At 50.4% G+C, this 16,925-nt stretch overlaps 1 protein-coding gene across 5 annotated transcripts in view; it reads left to right on the top strand.

Annotated features, from left to right (window-relative positions):
* Nucleotides 1-270: 270 nt before the first annotated feature.
* Nucleotides 271-16,925, top strand: part of ACOT7 (acyl-CoA thioesterase 7) — a 104,292-nt gene continuing 87,637 nt past the window's right edge. Inside the window, exon 1 of one of the 5 annotated variants that reach the window (XM_045475457.1) lies at nt 271-991. In XM_045475457.1, the coding sequence (XP_045331413.1) occupies nt 861-991 (131 nt within the window). In that variant the 5' untranslated portion in view covers nt 271-860. The other 4 variants (XM_045475460.1, XM_045475458.1, XM_045475462.1 and 1 more) reach the window with 4 other exon arrangements.

The raw sequence follows: 16,925 nt of genomic DNA, 5'->3' as shown, positions 1-16,925 counted from the left end.
CGGTTAACAAATGTGGAAAAGGCACATCTTATACGGAGTAAAAAGCTCTCTGCAATTCTGGCACACAGATGTAATCACCTTTTCCCTCTTTGGTGTGTGTTAAGCCTATTTTGCAACCCAGACTTGACCTGGGCTGTGCAACAGAACAGCTCACCATCTTTAGGGCGCCCTACCGCCGCCCGCACGCACACCCCCAAGCAAAAGCTCAGGGCTTCCAGGAAATCCTGCACGAAGCTCGAGGCGGTCTGCAGCGGACCGCGTAGGCAGATTCCCTGCCTGCAGCCGGCGGTGTAGGCCATCCCGGGTCCTTGGTCGTCTGCAGCCCAGCTCGCCGGCTCCTGACTCCGGGTTCTGCGCACCCACGTGCCCTCCCAGCACAATACCCAGCAGCTCCGCCATAAATGCTCGTTTACGGGGCGTGGAGGGGGACCTCCAATTTCCCGTCAGGGTCTGATTCGAGAGTGCAAGCCCCGGAGGCGGACCCCCGCAGGCCTTCCTGCCGCACTCCAGCCCCAGGGCCTCCGAGCCCGGGCTCACCCACCTCGCGGGGCGCTGTATCCGCCACCGCCCAGCGTCGGCTGCCGGGACGGCCCCTCCCCCCCGCGGACACGCGCGGCGCGGGGCGAGGCTGATCCACGCGGCTGCCGCGCTCGGCACCGCCCAACAGTCGCCGAACCTTCTGGAAGCCGCTCCCCACCGCGCCCCACCGCCGCCAGAACCGGACGCCCCAGACGCCGGCGGCGGCCCGAGGGGCGGGGCGCGCAGGGGCGGGGCCTGCGCAGGAGACCGCATTCGATTCGCGGCCGGCGCCTAGGTCCCGCCCCTCCGACGCGCAGGCCCCGCCTCCACCCTCCCCCTCCATGGCGCCGCCCGGGCTCATTCATTCCGCGCCAGGCCCGCCAGACACCTGCGTTCTCTTTCAGTCGTTCGCCGACGCTGCCAGCATGTCGGGCCCCGCCGCGGAGACCCCGTCCGCCATCCAGATCTGCCGGTAAGCGGGGCGCGCGGAGCGGCGAGCAGCCCGGACGCCAAGTCAGCGCCCGGGCCTCCCCGGCCCGCCCCAGCCCGCCCTGCCCCCCGCCCCAGCCCGCGGCCGGGCCCGGCTTCTCCGACTCGCCGCCCTCCCGCCGAGGCCTGGACGCGCCTCAAGGCCCGCAGCGCCGGCGGCCTGAGGCGCATCCCGGGGACGGCGCCGCGGCCACGCAGGCCGTTTGCGGGAGGAATCGGCGCGGCGCCGTCCCCGGGCGGGGTCGATGCGCATCCCTGGCGCTCCGCCCCGCCCCGCCCGGTGCCCGAGCGCGCCGGAGCCCCTGCCGGGGTCCCGCTGAGCCCCCTAATCCGAGGGCGTTCTCCGGGCGGTGGTGCATCGCCTGCCGGATCCCCTGAGAGGTGGGGTGCAGAATACCAGCTTGCCAGGCGAGCCCCTCGGTGGGTACCCGAGTGGGCGGAGGCTGCAGAGATACAGTCCCTTTCCTGTCTGCCTCGGCTTTTTCGGGGAGTCGGTGTTAACGGAGGAGCAGAAAATACCCATCCCCTCGAAAGGTTAACTGCTCCATTGAGCCTAGTAGCATCTTACACAATGGGGGCAACGGGTTGTTCTTCGCAGCGGACCACCCCCGGCCTTCCTCCACGGGCCATGGGTAGATAGAAGCCCCCAGAGGAAGCTGGAGATCGTGAGCTGGCTCGTTTCCCACTGGAGCGGGGAGGGCAGCCTCAAGGTTACTCTTCATTACCTTGGACAGAATCGGAAGCAGGCACGCTAGTATTTGAGCGTGAGCTGAGTAAGGGCAAGTCTGGGAAGGCCTCACTAGGACTGGGGCCTGCAGCCGGGCCTAGTCTGCCTGACACACCACTAAGAATGAGCTGCTTCCTGGTTTGGGGTAGGTTCCTCAGATTTGGAGGTTGGGCATCACACCGACCTTGGGTCCCACCCACCAGGTTGGTTTCCTGTGGATGGTGACATCTCCCTGGAAAAGACAACAACTGGATGTGTAGTAAGTGTTGGATTCTTGGGGTGCCTTGACTCCACCCCTACTTCTGACGCCGTCAGAAGCCTTTCCTAACCTCAAGGTCAGTTTTGAGCGTTCTTAGGGAGAGGAGATCTTTAAGGGGAACCTTGCTCTGTTCCCTTTGTTATTGGCTGTGTGGCAGTCACGGCCCCACTAACTCTAAGTTCCTGGCACAATGATAGAAGCAACTGACTTTGGGAAACAGGCGGGCCTGGAGTCAGGGTCTTGGATCAGGCTCTGCCTCGTATTGGCCAAGTGACCTTGGCAATCATGGTTTACAAAGGGCTTGTGTATCTCTCTTCTCATTCGGTTTGCCCAACTTACCTGGGAGAAAGGATGGCAGGGGTCTCACTGCTGTGAAGAGAGGAAGGAAACTGAGGTTCTGGGAGACCCAATGTCTCTGTAAGGTCATCCAGCCACAAGAGCCTGAGGGCAGCCCCTGCCAGGTCTTCTGTCTCCAGACCCGTGTACTTTCCACTGCGCTCACCCCAAAAAGAAGATACTGATTTCAGTCTACACGTGGAAGGCCAGGCTTTTATTTACTTCATGAGGATGATGAATAGCCAGTCTATACAGATTATCTTTCTTTAACCAGCTTCTAACAGTTAATAGTTCTTGGATAGTTTTAGACACTTCCCGTGTGTGCACAAGCATATGTGTGTGTGCTTTTTGTTACCCATGGTGTGTACAGGGCTGCCTGTGGCACATTCACAATCGCATATTGTCTCTGAGTAGTCTTGGGACAGGTGGTCAGGATGCCTGGCTGAGGTGAGCCTCAGGTGCCCAGCATGACTGCCAAAGGGAGTGTGGGTGGGGCTGTGACGACGGCCGTGGTCACAAGGGCTTGGCCCACAGAAACCCCAGGATACTGGAGAGTGGACATACGAGGGTGGGGAGTCCTTTAAGGACATCTGAGCTGACACCCCATGTTGAAAGAGGAGCCTCCTGCCCTAGGACAGCCTCCAAAGAGCAAAGCGCCACGGAGGGACACCCACATGGAAAATTCGGTCCTCATCTTCTGGGGTCCACAGTTCAGCAGAGAAGGAGGCCCAAACCTCTACCATCCTAGATAATGAAGAGTGGTCACATGCTCTTGGTGTGGAAGGCAATGTTGAAGAGATAGGGGCCCTGAAGGCTGGGGAAGGCAGTGGTTGGAACCAGCCCTGGAGTCCGACAAGGAAAACGTAATTTTCTAACTAAACGTTAATTGGCATTACTGAAATGAATTCAGCCTCTGCCCCTTTGGAAGCTACCTGACCTTTCCGTGTCCCCATTTTCTCATGGGTTGTTCTGAGTGTTAAAGAAAGTGTATCCAGTGCTTGGCAGAGTGGCCGGCACCTTGTAAGTAAATGAAAGCTCTTTTTTGTCCAAAAAGTGGGACACTGGCCCAAGAGGCTAAGGGGCCTGGATTCGAATCTTAGCTCTGCCTCTTGTAGGTGAGCTGCTTTCGGCTTCTGCGTGTTCCTTAACCTCGCTGGGCCTCAGCTTCCTTATTTGTGAATTGGAGATGATAATGCCTGTGTCAGGGTGGCTGTAGGGATTACAATCTTTGCCATAGTGCTGGGCAGTTATAAAAGTGGCCTCATAAAGGGCATATGAGCTCACAAAGAGAACAGTTTGAGGGCCTGAACTTTGGACAGTCAGGCCACGGTAGGGTGCTGTCCTCCTCTCGCCTTTGATCCAGCCCTAAGATGCAGGTTCCAGGACAGCATTTAAAGTTCAGAAGAACAGGGGTACCTGGGTGGCTCAGTCGGTTGAGCGTCTGACTTTGGCTCAGGTCATGATCTCATGGTCCGTGAGTTTGAGCCCCATGTCGGGCTCTGTGCTGACAGCTCAGAACCTGGAGCCTGCTTCAGATTCTGTGTCTCCCTCTCTCATTGACCCTCCCCCGTTCATGCTCTCTCTCTGTCTCAAAAATAAATAAACATTAAAAAAATTTTTTTTAAGTTCAGAAGAACATTTTTCCTATGACTATTTTGGTTATTTCCTTTTTTTTTTTTTTTTTTTAAATGTTTATTTATTTTGAGAGAAAGAGGGAGAGAGAGACTATCCCAAGCAGGCCCTGCACTGTCAGCATAGAGCCCAGCACGGGGCTCCATCTCGTGGAACATGACCTGAGCCCAAATCAAGAGTCAGAAGCCTAACCAGCTGAGCCACCAAAGTGTCCTCTTTTGACTTATTTTTAACTAATGTTAACTAGATTTTGCTTAAGTTACACTTTTCCTTGTTGGACTCAAGAGTTCTAGAATGTCAGACTCGGAAGGAGCCCCGGTCCAGCTGTGTCATGTTATAGACGCGGAAAATGAGGCTCTCGGGGGTTGAAGACTTGGTCAGGGTCACACCTCGGACCGTGACCAGGAGCTGAAGGCTGTTGGTAGAGTACTCCCTGCCAGGTGTCCCCACTGCTACGATTTGTCCACTGCTTACTCAAGCTTCAGTTTATATTTGGTTGTGAGGCTTAATCATGGCATCAGTGCAGGCCCCTAGTAGAAGCCTCCGAGGCTTTGTTGAAAAAACGGCTGAAGGACATGCCATGTAACAGGTTGTTGGAGAGCAGGACTTTGTGGAGCAGTGATGGAGATGTCCAGGTCTGTGCAATATGGTGGCACGGTATACCAGTCACTGGCCATTGAATGCTTGGGATGTGGCCAGATGTGGAGGAAGTGAATTTTTTTTTTTTTAATTTTTTTTTTTTCAACGTTTATTTAGTTTTGGGACAGAGAGAGACAGAGCATGAACGGGGGAGGGGCAGAGAGAGAGGGAGACACAGAATCGGAAACAGGCTCCAGGCTCCGAGCCATCAGCCCAGAGCCTGACACGGGGCTTGAACTCCCGGACCGCGAGATCGTGACCTGGCTGAAGTCGGACGCTTAACCGACTGCGCCACCCAGGCGCCCCGAGGAAGTGAATTTTTAATTGCATTCGTTTAGATGTATTTAAATGTAAACGTAGATAGTCTCCTGTGACTGGTGGCTACACTGTGGGACAGTGTAGTATGGAGAGGGATTTAAAAACTGGAATTTATGGCAGGCCTATGAGAGGAAGGATTTCCTAAGGGTTTCAGAAGCTCTCTGGGAACCGCCTAGCTAATGGAGGCGGACTTTGGTTTAGACTTTGCCCAGGGCAGGTAATCCAGGAATCCTCCATTTGTAGGTAAGCGTGTGAGGTCTACAAGGTATTTTGTTTGCATGCTGTTAGATACAGAGCTACTAGGAAATGTATTGAGATTAGCGATTGCTTTGTTCACTGTAGTACCGACAAAGGACCTGGATTTTAGCATGTTAAGGGGTTAGAATTTTTTCCCCTTGACCTCTTCTTTGGGCTTACAGTGGAATTAAGGAAAATATCGAATCTGATTTAGGGAAACCACACTCTGAGCTAATATTCTGGAACATTCCATAAAACAATGCACGGTGCTGACTCCTTTCTTGCTGGGATGTGGAGGCCCTGGGAAAAGGCACAGTTCTTGCAGCTCAGAGAGCCTGTGGTTGGGTCGGCCGTTCTCACCCACCATCCGGCCTCCCTCTGTAAGGGGGCCTGGCAGCTTGGCATTGCCCTGGACATGGCACCACAGCCCATCAGCTCCCGGGTTTCACTCAGGCCAGAAGTTGCTTTCTCCTGTTAACGTTAAGAATGAAGCTGTCAGGGGCGCCTGGGTGGCGCAGTCGGTTAAGCGTCCGACTTCAGCCAGGTCACGATCTCGCGGTCCGTGAGTTCGAGCCCCGCGTCGGGCTCTGGGCTGATGGCTCGGAGCCTGGAGCCTGTTTCCGATTCTGTGTCTCCCTCTCTCTCTGCCCCTCCCCCGTTCATGCTCTGTCTCTCTCTGTCCCAAAAATAAATAAACGTTGAAAAAAAAATTAAAAAAAAAAAAGAATGAAGCTGTCAGAGGGGGCACCTGGATGGCTGAGTCACTTGCACGTCCGACTTCAGCTCAGGTCATGATCTCGCGGTTCATGAATTTGAGCCCCACATCGAGCTTGCTGCTGTCAGCGCCGAGCCCACTTTGGGTCCTCTGTCCCCCTCTCTCTGCCCCTCCCCCGCCTGCACTCTCCCCCAAATAAATTAATATTAAAGAATGGAGCCGTCAGTCATTTTAGCAGCAAAACTGGGTTTATTTAGGAATTGCAGGGCAAGGAAGCTTACAGCAAAACCCTCGGCGCCTGGAGAACAAAAGAGAGGAAAGCTCTTTTATAGAGGAGAGAGGGGACTTTCGGAAGGTTGTTACGAACACAAAGTCTGTGGGCGCAAACTGGGAGTTCAAAGGATAGTGGCTTCTCACTGGCCGAGTTGTGACCGTCTCTCACTGGCTCGGCTGTTGCCGGAGCGAGGGGAAACCCTTCCTCCTCCTGCAGGAGCGGTAAGTAGTAGCTAAAGCCATGTGGACTTGGAAGGAGCCGATTTTCCTGACTGGCCTGCAACCGATGCAGTGTGAGTGCGCCCCCTGCTGGCCCTGTGGCGCCACCCTAGAGGAGGTCTTTTACTGGTCTTCACCGGGTGGCGTGGCTTCTGCAAGGGGAGCCCAGCCTCCCGAAGACAGGGGTCTGCTTCCAGGTCCACTGTGTCTCCAGGTGTCCCAGGGAGGGGGATGAATTACATGGTCAGCCCACCTGGGGACAACCTACACCTGAGTAACTGAGGAAGCTTGTTACAAATGCACATTTTCTGTATGCAAATTACACTTGGGTAGAAAATCGACAAAAGTGCAGACTTTAAAGCATTTATGAGATATTTGGGGGAACTTGAATAGTCCTTTGAAACTTAAAATATATTAAGGAATTTCTGTTTTTTTTAAGGTGAGATCATTGTAGTTCTGCTTTTTTTAAAATTAAATTTTTTTGTTTGTTTTAATTTTGACAGAGCCTGCGCAGGTGGGGAGGGCTGGGGCAGAGAGAGGGAGAGAGAATCCCAAGCAGGCTCCACACTGTCAGCACTGAGCTGGACGCGGGGCTCGAACTCATGAACCGTGAGAGCATGATCTGAGCCGAAATCAAGAGTCAGGCGCTTAGCCAACTGAGTCACCCAGACACTTTTCAAAAAGCGATCTGATGAAGTATAATGAACACATAATAAAATGCGTCTCTTTTAAGTGTCCAGTTCACGGAGTTTTAGCAAATGTGTGCATCCACATAATGACCACGACAGCTGTGACCTAGAACATTTCCATCACCCCCAAAAGTTCCCTCCTGCTCCTTCTCCGTCGGTCCCTACCCACCCCCCAACCCCTATAAACAGGGCTGCTTTCTCTCACTCTAGTTTCTGCCTTTTCTAGACTCTCATACGGATGGAATCATATGCTTAGCGCTGCGCTGGTGAGCACCACTGCTGTGCCTGTAGGGCTCGCTGCTGTTGCATCCGTTACCTGCAATATGTTTCTCTCTTCACCTGTCAGCGAACATCCGGGTCTTTCCGGCTCTTGGCGATTTGTGAATACAGTTCACAAATGCAGATTTCAAAACTTCCAGGACACCATGGAGGAAACTTGAACACACTTCCTGGGTATTAATGATACTAAGGAATTGGTGTTGTATGTCAGGTGGGATCATTGTTTTGTAGTTCTGTTTTGTGTGTGTGTGTGTGTGTGTGTGTGTGTGTGTTTTTTGACATGTATTTATTTTTGAGAGAAAGAGACAGAGCGTGAGCGGGAGAGGGATAGAGAGAGAGGGAGACACAGAATCGGAAGCAGGCTCCAGGCTCTGAGGCTGTCAGCACAGAGCCCGGCGCAGGGTTCGAACCCGTGAGTGGTGAGATCATGACGTGAGCTGAAGTCGGATGCTCAACCAACTGAGCCACCCAGGCGCCCCTTGTAGTTCTGTTTTTAAATGGAGTCTTTATCTTTTTTTTTTTTTAATATTTATTTTTGAGGGAGAGAGCGTGAGTAGGGAAGGGGTGAGAGAGAGACAGGGTGAGAGAGAGACAGAGAATCCTAAGCAGGTTCCACACTGTCAGCATAGAGCCCCACGGTGCCAGGGCTCGAACTAACAAACTGTGAGATCATGACCTGAGCCTAAACCAGAGTCGGGACACTTAACTGATTGAGCTCCCCAACCAGCTGAGCCACCCAGGCACCCTGCCTGTAGTCTTTATCTTTCAGAGGCAATGCTAAGATATTTACGAATGCCAAGCTGTGATGTCACTCATGTGGAGTGGAGGAGTGGGTGGGAACATATCGTTTGAAACCAGAGTTGAGGGGCACCTGGGTGACTCAGTGGGTTGAGAGTCCAGCTTCAGCTCAAGTCATGAACTCACCGTGAGTTCGAGCCCTGTGTCGGGCTCTCCGCACAGAGCCCACTTTGGATCCTCTGTCCTCTTCTCTCTCTGCCCCTCCCCCGCTCTCAAAAATAAATAAAACATTAAAAAAACTAAAAAAATATATAGTACATATTCACCAAGGCCATAAGCGTTGGAGATCATCTCCTGATTGGCTACATCATTTTTACAAAAGTTTGACGGGCAGCAAAACACAAAAATACAAACAGAAGTAACCTAACAATTCCAAATTGTATAATGGGTCTAAACCAGGACTATAGGTCTGAAAGTAGCCAACTGAAAATATTTATTGGTACTTACTTTGACTTTGGGGAGAAAAATTCTCCCTACTGAGGCGAAGCCACAGTTACAGTGCTTCCTGGGAGTCCCTGCTGAGTGGCCCTGAGAGCAGAGTTGTCGGTCCCTCTGGAGCATGTGGGAAGAATTGGCAATGGCCTCCTCAGGACACTGGGGAGGATACGGTACAGGTCTGAGCAGGACGCGATAGCTGGTGAACTTTTTGCAAAAATAGCAAAACTTTAAAGATGTATGAGAACAGTATCGTTCTCTCAAAAGAACTGTTTGGAAGAACAAATGTTATCCAATAAGACAGTCTGTAAGTTTGCAAGTTCAGTAACCATGGATTTGGATAAGAACCCAGAGTCAAATAATAGCCCAGGTCAAAGACTTTTGTGACTCCTGAACCTTTTACTCCTTTAGAAAAGGCAAGTGAAAAACTAATTTGCCTCGGGATCGTGATGAGGCTGTTTCTGAAAAGGGTCATAATCAAAAGGAGAGGTTTCCTCCTTTTGCAAGGGCTTGGGGGAATGTGGACAAGAGCATTTTCTTTCAAGAGAGAGAGAGTAGGAGCCAACGGCGAGGAAGAGGAACCCAGACCTGGTTGGGACATCTCAGGAAAGCTGTCTCGGCGGATGTCCTCTGCTCCAACTCTGGGAAGTCTTTGCTTTCAGGCCATCAGGTGGCGTGCTGGGCCGGTCAGGGTGTGGTGCTTTCTCTAGATGAGTCGCATGAGTCCAGGAGTCTATTCCTTGGCGTTTGGCGGCACAAGAGCATGTTAGCAGTACCTTGGAAGGGCTTTTCCAGCAAGTTGGAAGAGGCTTTGTGGAGGTGTCTCTTCCAACAGAATCTCCAGGTTGCAAGGTGTGATGCCTGAGGTCTTCATCTCCTGGAAACAGATGTTGAAAAGATTGCTATACCAAAACATAGCTATTTATTTTTATTTTTATTTTTATTTTTATTTTTATTTTTATTTTTATGTTATGTTATGTTATTTATTTATTTATTTATTATTTGCTATTATTTTTAAATTAATTAATTAATTTTTAAATGTTTTAATTTATTTTCGAGAGAGCACCAGTGGGGGAGGGGCAGAGAGAAAGGGACAGAGGATCTGACACGGGCTTCTTGCTGAAAGCAGTGAGTCTATGTGGGGCTTGAACTCATGAACTATGAGATCATGACCTGAGCCGAAGTCAGAGGCTCAACCGGCTGAGCCACCCAGGTGCCCCTATTTTTATGTTTTTTAAAATTTTTATTTAAAAAATGTTTATTTATTTTGAGAGAGAGGGCATGAGCAGGGAAGGGGCAGAGAGAGAGGGAGAGAGAATCTCAAGCAGGCTCCACACCGTCAGCACAGAGCTGGTCGTGGGGCTCGAACTCACAAACTGTGAGATGGTGACCTGAGCTGAAACCAGCAAGAGTCAGACGATCAACCGACTGAGCCACCCAGGTGCCCCTAAAGAATTTTTTTTTTTTGAGTAATCTCTCCCGCCAACACGGGGCTTGAACCCACAATGACAAGATCAAGAGTTGGACGTTCCACCGACGTGCCAGTCGGGCGCCCCATACCAAAGCATGGTTATTTTTAATAGAAGCAATTAGACCTTTAAAATGTTGGAATGTGTCTCCTTTTGTCAACTATGGGTCAGAGGAGGCAGGGGCCAAGTGCATTAGATGTCCTGTGACTACCTTAGAGGGTGAGAGTCTACAAGTTCCAAAGGGGGTAGAGCTGGGATTTAGAAGGACTGATGGCAATGTTTTCAGCCAAGGACCTGGAAGGTCTATACAGATTTTTCTAGTTGAATCTTCGTGGTGTCGTTAGCGTGTTCAGCTAACCTTGAGGACTGAGGGTAGGATGCACGATAAAAGTGTGCTAAAACTAGCCAAGCAACACAGACTTTTTGAGGCACCTGACCAGAAAAATGGGTTTCCCCATCACTACAAAGTTTGAGAGGAGTTACCCAGGTAGGGATAATCTTTCTGAACAGGATTTCAAGGTGAGATGTATGAAATCCATAGTGCGAACAGATTTCCCTGGATTGCACTCTGGACAGGTGGGTAAGTGAAGTAGGCACTTTTTGCAGCCTTATTAATTTTTCTCCGCCAATGTTGGTTCACAAACACTATCATTTTGTCAGTAGACCAATGGTTCAATGCATGTATGGAGGCAAGTAGTGGGAAGTTTAGAATTTCTGGTAGGGCCAGATTGTTAATTCGGTTCGAACCAGAGTTCCCTCTCTTTATTGAGCCAACAATGAATAGATTTCCAGTCTTGTTTTGTTTTTCCCTCTCTGGGGCCAGTTGTTGGGTATCTCTTGTCGAATTTTGCAAATTATCACTTGGGATGACATCCCTTGGGACCGTGACAGATTTGGCTGTCGGTTTCCTTAAGAGCATCGTTTTTGGCAGAAATACTGCAAGGTGGTTTCCTTTGGTCTCCAGGGATGCCCAGGAGCCTCACTCATAGGCAGAGCAGCCAGCAGCGCGGCTCCTGATAAATTTTGGAGCCGGGAGCCAGTTTTTATCCCATTCCCAGTCGAGGTAAGGGAGCCTCACTGTTAGCCAACATTCCAAAGCCATGAGCTGCCCCCAAAGGCATGCTGTTGGCATAAATGTTTGTGGTTTCACCCTTGGCCAAAATACAAGGATGGCTGAAGTGGGTCCCCTGATTTTTTTCTTCAGCGGCCTCAACTAACAGGGTAGTTAGTGGCAGGAATGGCCTTGAGGGGATATTCCCGTGCCGTAGGGTCTGGTTGTTGGCTCTATACCCTGTGGGTTGATGACGGTCCCTGTGTTTTTGTGGATGAGTATTCTAAGGCATTCCATTCCCTCTCATTACACAGAGGAAAAGGGAAGTTAACGATTAGGGTAGCTGGGGCACCTGGGTGGTTCAATTGGTTAAGCGTCTGACCCTCAATATCGGTTCAGGTCATGATCTCATAGTTCGTGAGTTCCAGCCTGGTATTGGGCTCATGATCTCATAGTTTGCGGAGTTGGGCTCCACGCTGACAGTCGGAGCTTGCCTGGGATGCTCTCTGCCCCTCCCCCACTCACACTCTCGTTCCCTCTCTCTCTCAAAGTAAATAAACTTTATAAAAAAAAGGGTTAGGATATCTGAGGGCAGGGGTCTTATTAAGCTTTTTCTTAAAGTCCCCAAAGCTATGTCTCCCTGACCTTTCATTTTTTCCTTTTCACTTTTATACATATAGTAAGCTCTATGCCCAATGTGGGGCTCGAACTCATAATCCCAAGGTCAGGAGTTGCGTGCTCTACCGACTCAGCCAGCTGGGAGCCCCTGATCTTTCATTTTTTAAGTAGGGCATATAGAGATTGAGCCGTAAGAGAGATGTTTGGAACCCAATTTTGACTAGCCAGCCAATTCCAGAAAACTTTGTAATTGGTGCTTAGTTTTAGGTTTTGGGAAGTTCAGGAAGACTGCCTGATCCAAATGGAGTTCTTGTTCTGAGATCAGGTTTCCTAGAATCAAACCGGATTGGAGCAAACTGCAGTTTTTCTTTGGGGGCTTTTATGTCCCTTTAAGGCCAAAAGTTGTAGCAGGTAGATGCTGTCTTCTTGCGAAGAGGTTTGAGAAGGGCATTGGAGAACCAAATCATCTATGTATCATATTAAGTAGAGCCTACAGAAAACTTTATATCATCCAAGTCAGCTTTTAAGATCTTTGAAAAGTAAGGACCCTCTGGAACCCTGGGGCATTTCTGTCCAAGTGTGTTTATGCTCCCAAGTGAAAGTAAAGAGAATAGTGGCTATCCTTACCAACTGGAATACCAAAGATGCACCGCATGTATCAAATACGGTGAAAAACTGGCTTTCTCTGGGAACAGATGTCACTAGCGTGCAGCGGTGAGAGGGGCAGCAGGTGCCGAGGGATGACCACGTTATTTATTGCTCGGAGGTCCTAGACGAAAGTCCTGTAGAGGGCAAGTTGGAGTCCCTCATAGCAGCCAGTGGCTTGTGTCAAGAGCCCCTGTAGCTCCTTGGAGCCCAACGTTGGGAATTAGGAGGACGTTGGAAAGACTGGCTGGAGGGATGCGGTGCCCACAGCGCTTAGCGTGATAGCAGTTTTAATGTTTGTTTATTTTTGAGAGAGAGACACACACACACACACACACACACACACACACACACACACACACACACAGAGTGTGAGTGGGGGAGGGGCAGAGAGAGAGGGAGACACAGAATCCGAAGGAGGCTCCAGGCTCCGAGGCATCAGCACAGAGCCTGACGTGGGGCTCAGGCTCACGAACCGCGAGATCATCACCTGAGCCGAAGTGGGACGCTCGACCGACTGAGCCACCCAGGCGCCCCAACATGATAGCAGTTTTATCCCAATGTCCTGGCCCTTTGCAGAAATAGCCAAAACTAGAAGGCTTTGGTATTGTTTAGGGACTTCATTTGCTGGAATTGAAAACTGAGAATTTTAGTGGTTTATTAGGAGACTCATCACAGGTGTAAGTGAGCGGGTTTGCCAGACTAACTCAGTTGGGAGTGGACATAGTTTCCCATTCCATCCTGGTCCTCTTTTTTTTTTTTTTTTTAATTTTTTTTTCAACGTTTATTTATTTTTTGGAGGACAGAGAGAGACAGAGCATGAACGGGGGAGGGGCAGAGAGAGAGGGAGACACAGAATCGGAAACAGGCTCCAGGCTCTGAGCCATCAGCCCAGAGCCTGACGCGGGGCTCGAACTCACGGACCGCGAGATCGTGACCTGGCTGAAGTCGGACGCTTAACCGACTGCGCCACCCAGGCGCCCCTATCCTGGTCCTTTTAACTAAAAGAAAAAAAAAAAAATCCCAGTTCAGCCCATTCATAAACATAGTTAAATGCTTCCTGGGTGGATTCAACATCTAAGGGAAGACCAGAATTTTCTTTAAAGACAATTTGGAGTTGATTTTAATAGTCATGAGCAGGTTCATCAGGCTTTTGTGTGCAAGCCTGACTTTTGTTCCAAGCAACAGTTTTAGGAAAGGCTACTATGCTTGCTCCCTGGAGATTTCCAGGACGTGTTCTAGCATCTTGCCAGAGTTAGGGGTCTGTTTCTCGATTTCCCTTTCAGGATGATCCCATTGGGCTAGTTTCATCCAGAGTTTGGCCTGGCCCTCACCTATGAGCCATGTGGACTAACTGATAGAACTCTGAGAAACTAGGTTGGCAAGTGTGAATACGTGTGTTAAATTCTTCAGCAAACCCGTGGGGGGTCCTTTGTCACTTTAGGAAACTCTTGAACTATGGCTCAAAATTCAGCCTTAGTCTAGGGAATGTAAGAAATGTGGGGTTTATTTGGATCCTTAGGAGACTTAGCTTTAAGGAGGTGCATTTTATTTATTGTTATTTTAAAATCTATTTTAAAATGTTTATTTACTTATTTTGGAGGGGGAGGGGCAGAGAGAGAGAGAAAGAGAGAGAGAAGGAGAATCCTAAGCAGGCTCCCTGCTGTCAGCACAGCCTGGTGTGGGGCTTGAACCCACAAACCTGAGCCGAAATCAGGAGTCGGACACTCAACCAACTGAGACACCCAGGCCCAGAGAGGCATGTTTGAATAGGTTCAGGATAGGAAGAAGCAGGCAGGGAGTCAAAGGAAAATGGAAAATCGGCAAGGGACCTGGAATGGGGAAACTGAGGATGTAGAGGAGGTGAAGGTGGTGCAGAAGGGAAGGAGGACGGTGGGCCTGGAGCGCAAGGTGTCTGCCGTGTGCCCTGAGACAAAGAGGACGGGGGGGAGGGGAAGGAGGCCCCAGAAGCCTTTTGGTTTATATGTGTGTGTGTGTGTGTGTGTGTGTGTGTGTGTGTGTGTGTGTATGTATGTATATGTATGTGTATATATATATATGTATGTGTATATATATATATACACATATACACACACACATACACACACACACACACATATATATATATATAATTTAATTAATTTATGGAAACTGTACCCAGTGTGGGGCTTGAGCTCAGAACCCAGAGACCAAGAGTCGAAGGCTCCACTGAGCCAGCCAGGTGCCCTGAAGCCTCTTTGTCTTTAACTGTTTGTTTACCTCAGTCCAGAAAGTGTGTTTGGCAGAGGCAGTTCTGGATTCCTGATAATGTTTGGAACCTTCAGAATTCCAGTCCAGGTAGACATCCCATTCAGTCATGACAGTTTTAGAGCCTGGCTATCCAGTTTAGTTTTGAGAAGCGTAAGTTTGTGGAGCTGAAAAGTTCCCCATAATGGCCACTGATGTTCTAAATTACTTTTGGTTAAGTTGGTCCATTTAAGGGGCGCCTGGGTGGCTCAGTCGGTTGAGCATCCTACTCCAGCTCCGGTCATGATCTCACGGTCCATGGGTTTGAGCCCCCGCGTCGGGCTCTGTGCTGACAGCTCAGAGCCTGGAGCCTGCTTCGGATTCTGTGTCTCCCTCTCTCTCTGCCCCTCCCCTGCTCGAGCTCTGTCTCTCTCTCTTTCTCAAAAATAAATACACATTAAAAAAAAAATTAAAAAAAGAAGGTGGTCCATTTAATTAGAACTGTGCACGAGGAGAGACCATAGTTTCTATTTATTTATTTATTATTATTCTTTTTTTTTTTAATTTTTTTTTGGGGGGGACCATAGTTTTTAAACATAAAACCAAGTGTATCCCAGAAACGGGGGATGGGCGTCCCCAGTTTTGATGCCTGGGATCCTGTTTCTTTTCTCTTTTCTTTTTTTTTTTAGTTTTTTTTTTTAATGTTTATTTTTTTTTTTATAAAATTTTTTTTAACGTTTTATTTACTTTTGAGACAGAGAGAGACAGAGAATGAACAGGGAGGGTCAGCGAGAGGGAGACACAGAATCTGAAACAGGCACCAGGCTCTGAGCTGTCAGCACAGAGCCCGACGCGGGGCTCGAACTCACGGACCGCGAGATCATGACCTGAGCCGAAGTCGGCCGCTTAACCGACTGAGCCACCCAGGCGCCCCTGTTTATTTATTTTTAAGAGAGAGAGATACAGTGGGCGAGCAGGGAGGGCCAGAGAGAGAGGAAGACACAGAATCTGAAGCAGAAAGCAGAAAGCAAAAGTCCTACACAGCACAGTTCCAAACAGAAGTCCGACCAAAGTCCAAGTGAGAACTCTGAAAGGGCAAAGCCTTAAAATAGATCCTGAATACAGCCAGGAGAGCTCACACACAAAGAGAGTGGAGCTTGAAATCCAGGAGAAAACTTGCCCTTGCACTCCAGGGTCAGCAAGAAAGCCGTGACCCGTGTTGGCTTTGGGGGCACTGGCACCTTTGTGTCCACCAGCCCCGGAGTTGTTGGGGGGTCGCCTCTGGATCCCACTTCTGATCACCAAAAAAATGGTAACCTTAGAAATAAGAAAAGTCAGCTATTTTATCAGCAAAAATGGGCTTATTTGGGAAGAGCAGAGAAATGCAAGTTGGGACAAGCAAGCTGTGGCAAAACCAACAAAGGCAAGTCCACCAAAGGAAAGGAATATTATGGGGAGGGGGGAGGAGGTGGAGGAGGAGGAAGTTGGGAGGGGGGTTCTGAGTGAAAGTCCACTGGAGAAAAGCCAGAGCCCAGGGGGATGAGGGTTTCTCATTGGCTGGGTTGCAGGGGTGGTCAAGTTCTTGTGGAAGATGCAAGGTACAGGGTTTTCCGTGGAGGCACTTAGCTGATCCTTCTGTTGGAATCTGTAATTGTCATTGATGCCAAGTGGCTGTAGCTTCCCCTTCTAGCTTCCCGACTCCACTCTGTGCCTTTTTCCTTTGTGAATGGTCACGTTGCTATCCCGCAGACAGGTGGTGGGCCTGTTGTCGCCTTCCTCCTTTGCTCAGGAGACAGCCAAGCTCTATGACTTCAGGCCAAGTCATGAATTCCTTGCATCACTGGGGTTGCAGAGAAGCATCCTGTGAGATGCTTCCGGAAGCAGAACTGCCAGTTTGACTGTGGACTCATGGGAGGAGGGGCAGCCCCAGGAGGCGGCTCCGGGGAGAGGGACATCTGCATTCCTGTCTGGAGGGCTCTGGGTGGGGTCAGGCCCCCTGGGGAGACGGGAGTGGGGGCTGCTAAGCCTTGTGCTGAGAACTGGGTGAACTGACCACTCGCTGCAAGATGAAGCTGCTAGTCTACACCCTCCGCCTCCGCCTCCACCTCCGCGAGCTCAGCAGGCAGGCAGCCACCTGGGAGCATCTGGGGCCCAGGAGCTCCCAGGGTCCTGGGGAGAAATGCTGGGCTTCCATCCAGGCTGTTGAAACCAGGTCTAATCTGCTGTCTCGACCCTGTATCACTGCAAGGTAGGATGACAAGGACATTTCTGTGCCCACAGCAGCGCCTTCTTCCCGCTGGTGTCCAGCGTGCAAGGCAGACTGGGCAGCCCGCCCTGGAGCCGTGGGCCACA

Source organism: Leopardus geoffroyi, chromosome C1 (genome assembly GCF_018350155.1).
Source record: "Leopardus geoffroyi isolate Oge1 chromosome C1, O.geoffroyi_Oge1_pat1.0, whole genome shotgun sequence".
Taxonomy (NCBI): domain Eukaryota; kingdom Metazoa; phylum Chordata; class Mammalia; order Carnivora; family Felidae; genus Leopardus; species Leopardus geoffroyi.
The sequence above is the reverse complement of the archived record's forward strand: the minus strand, read 5'-3'. Positions and strand labels throughout refer to the sequence as shown.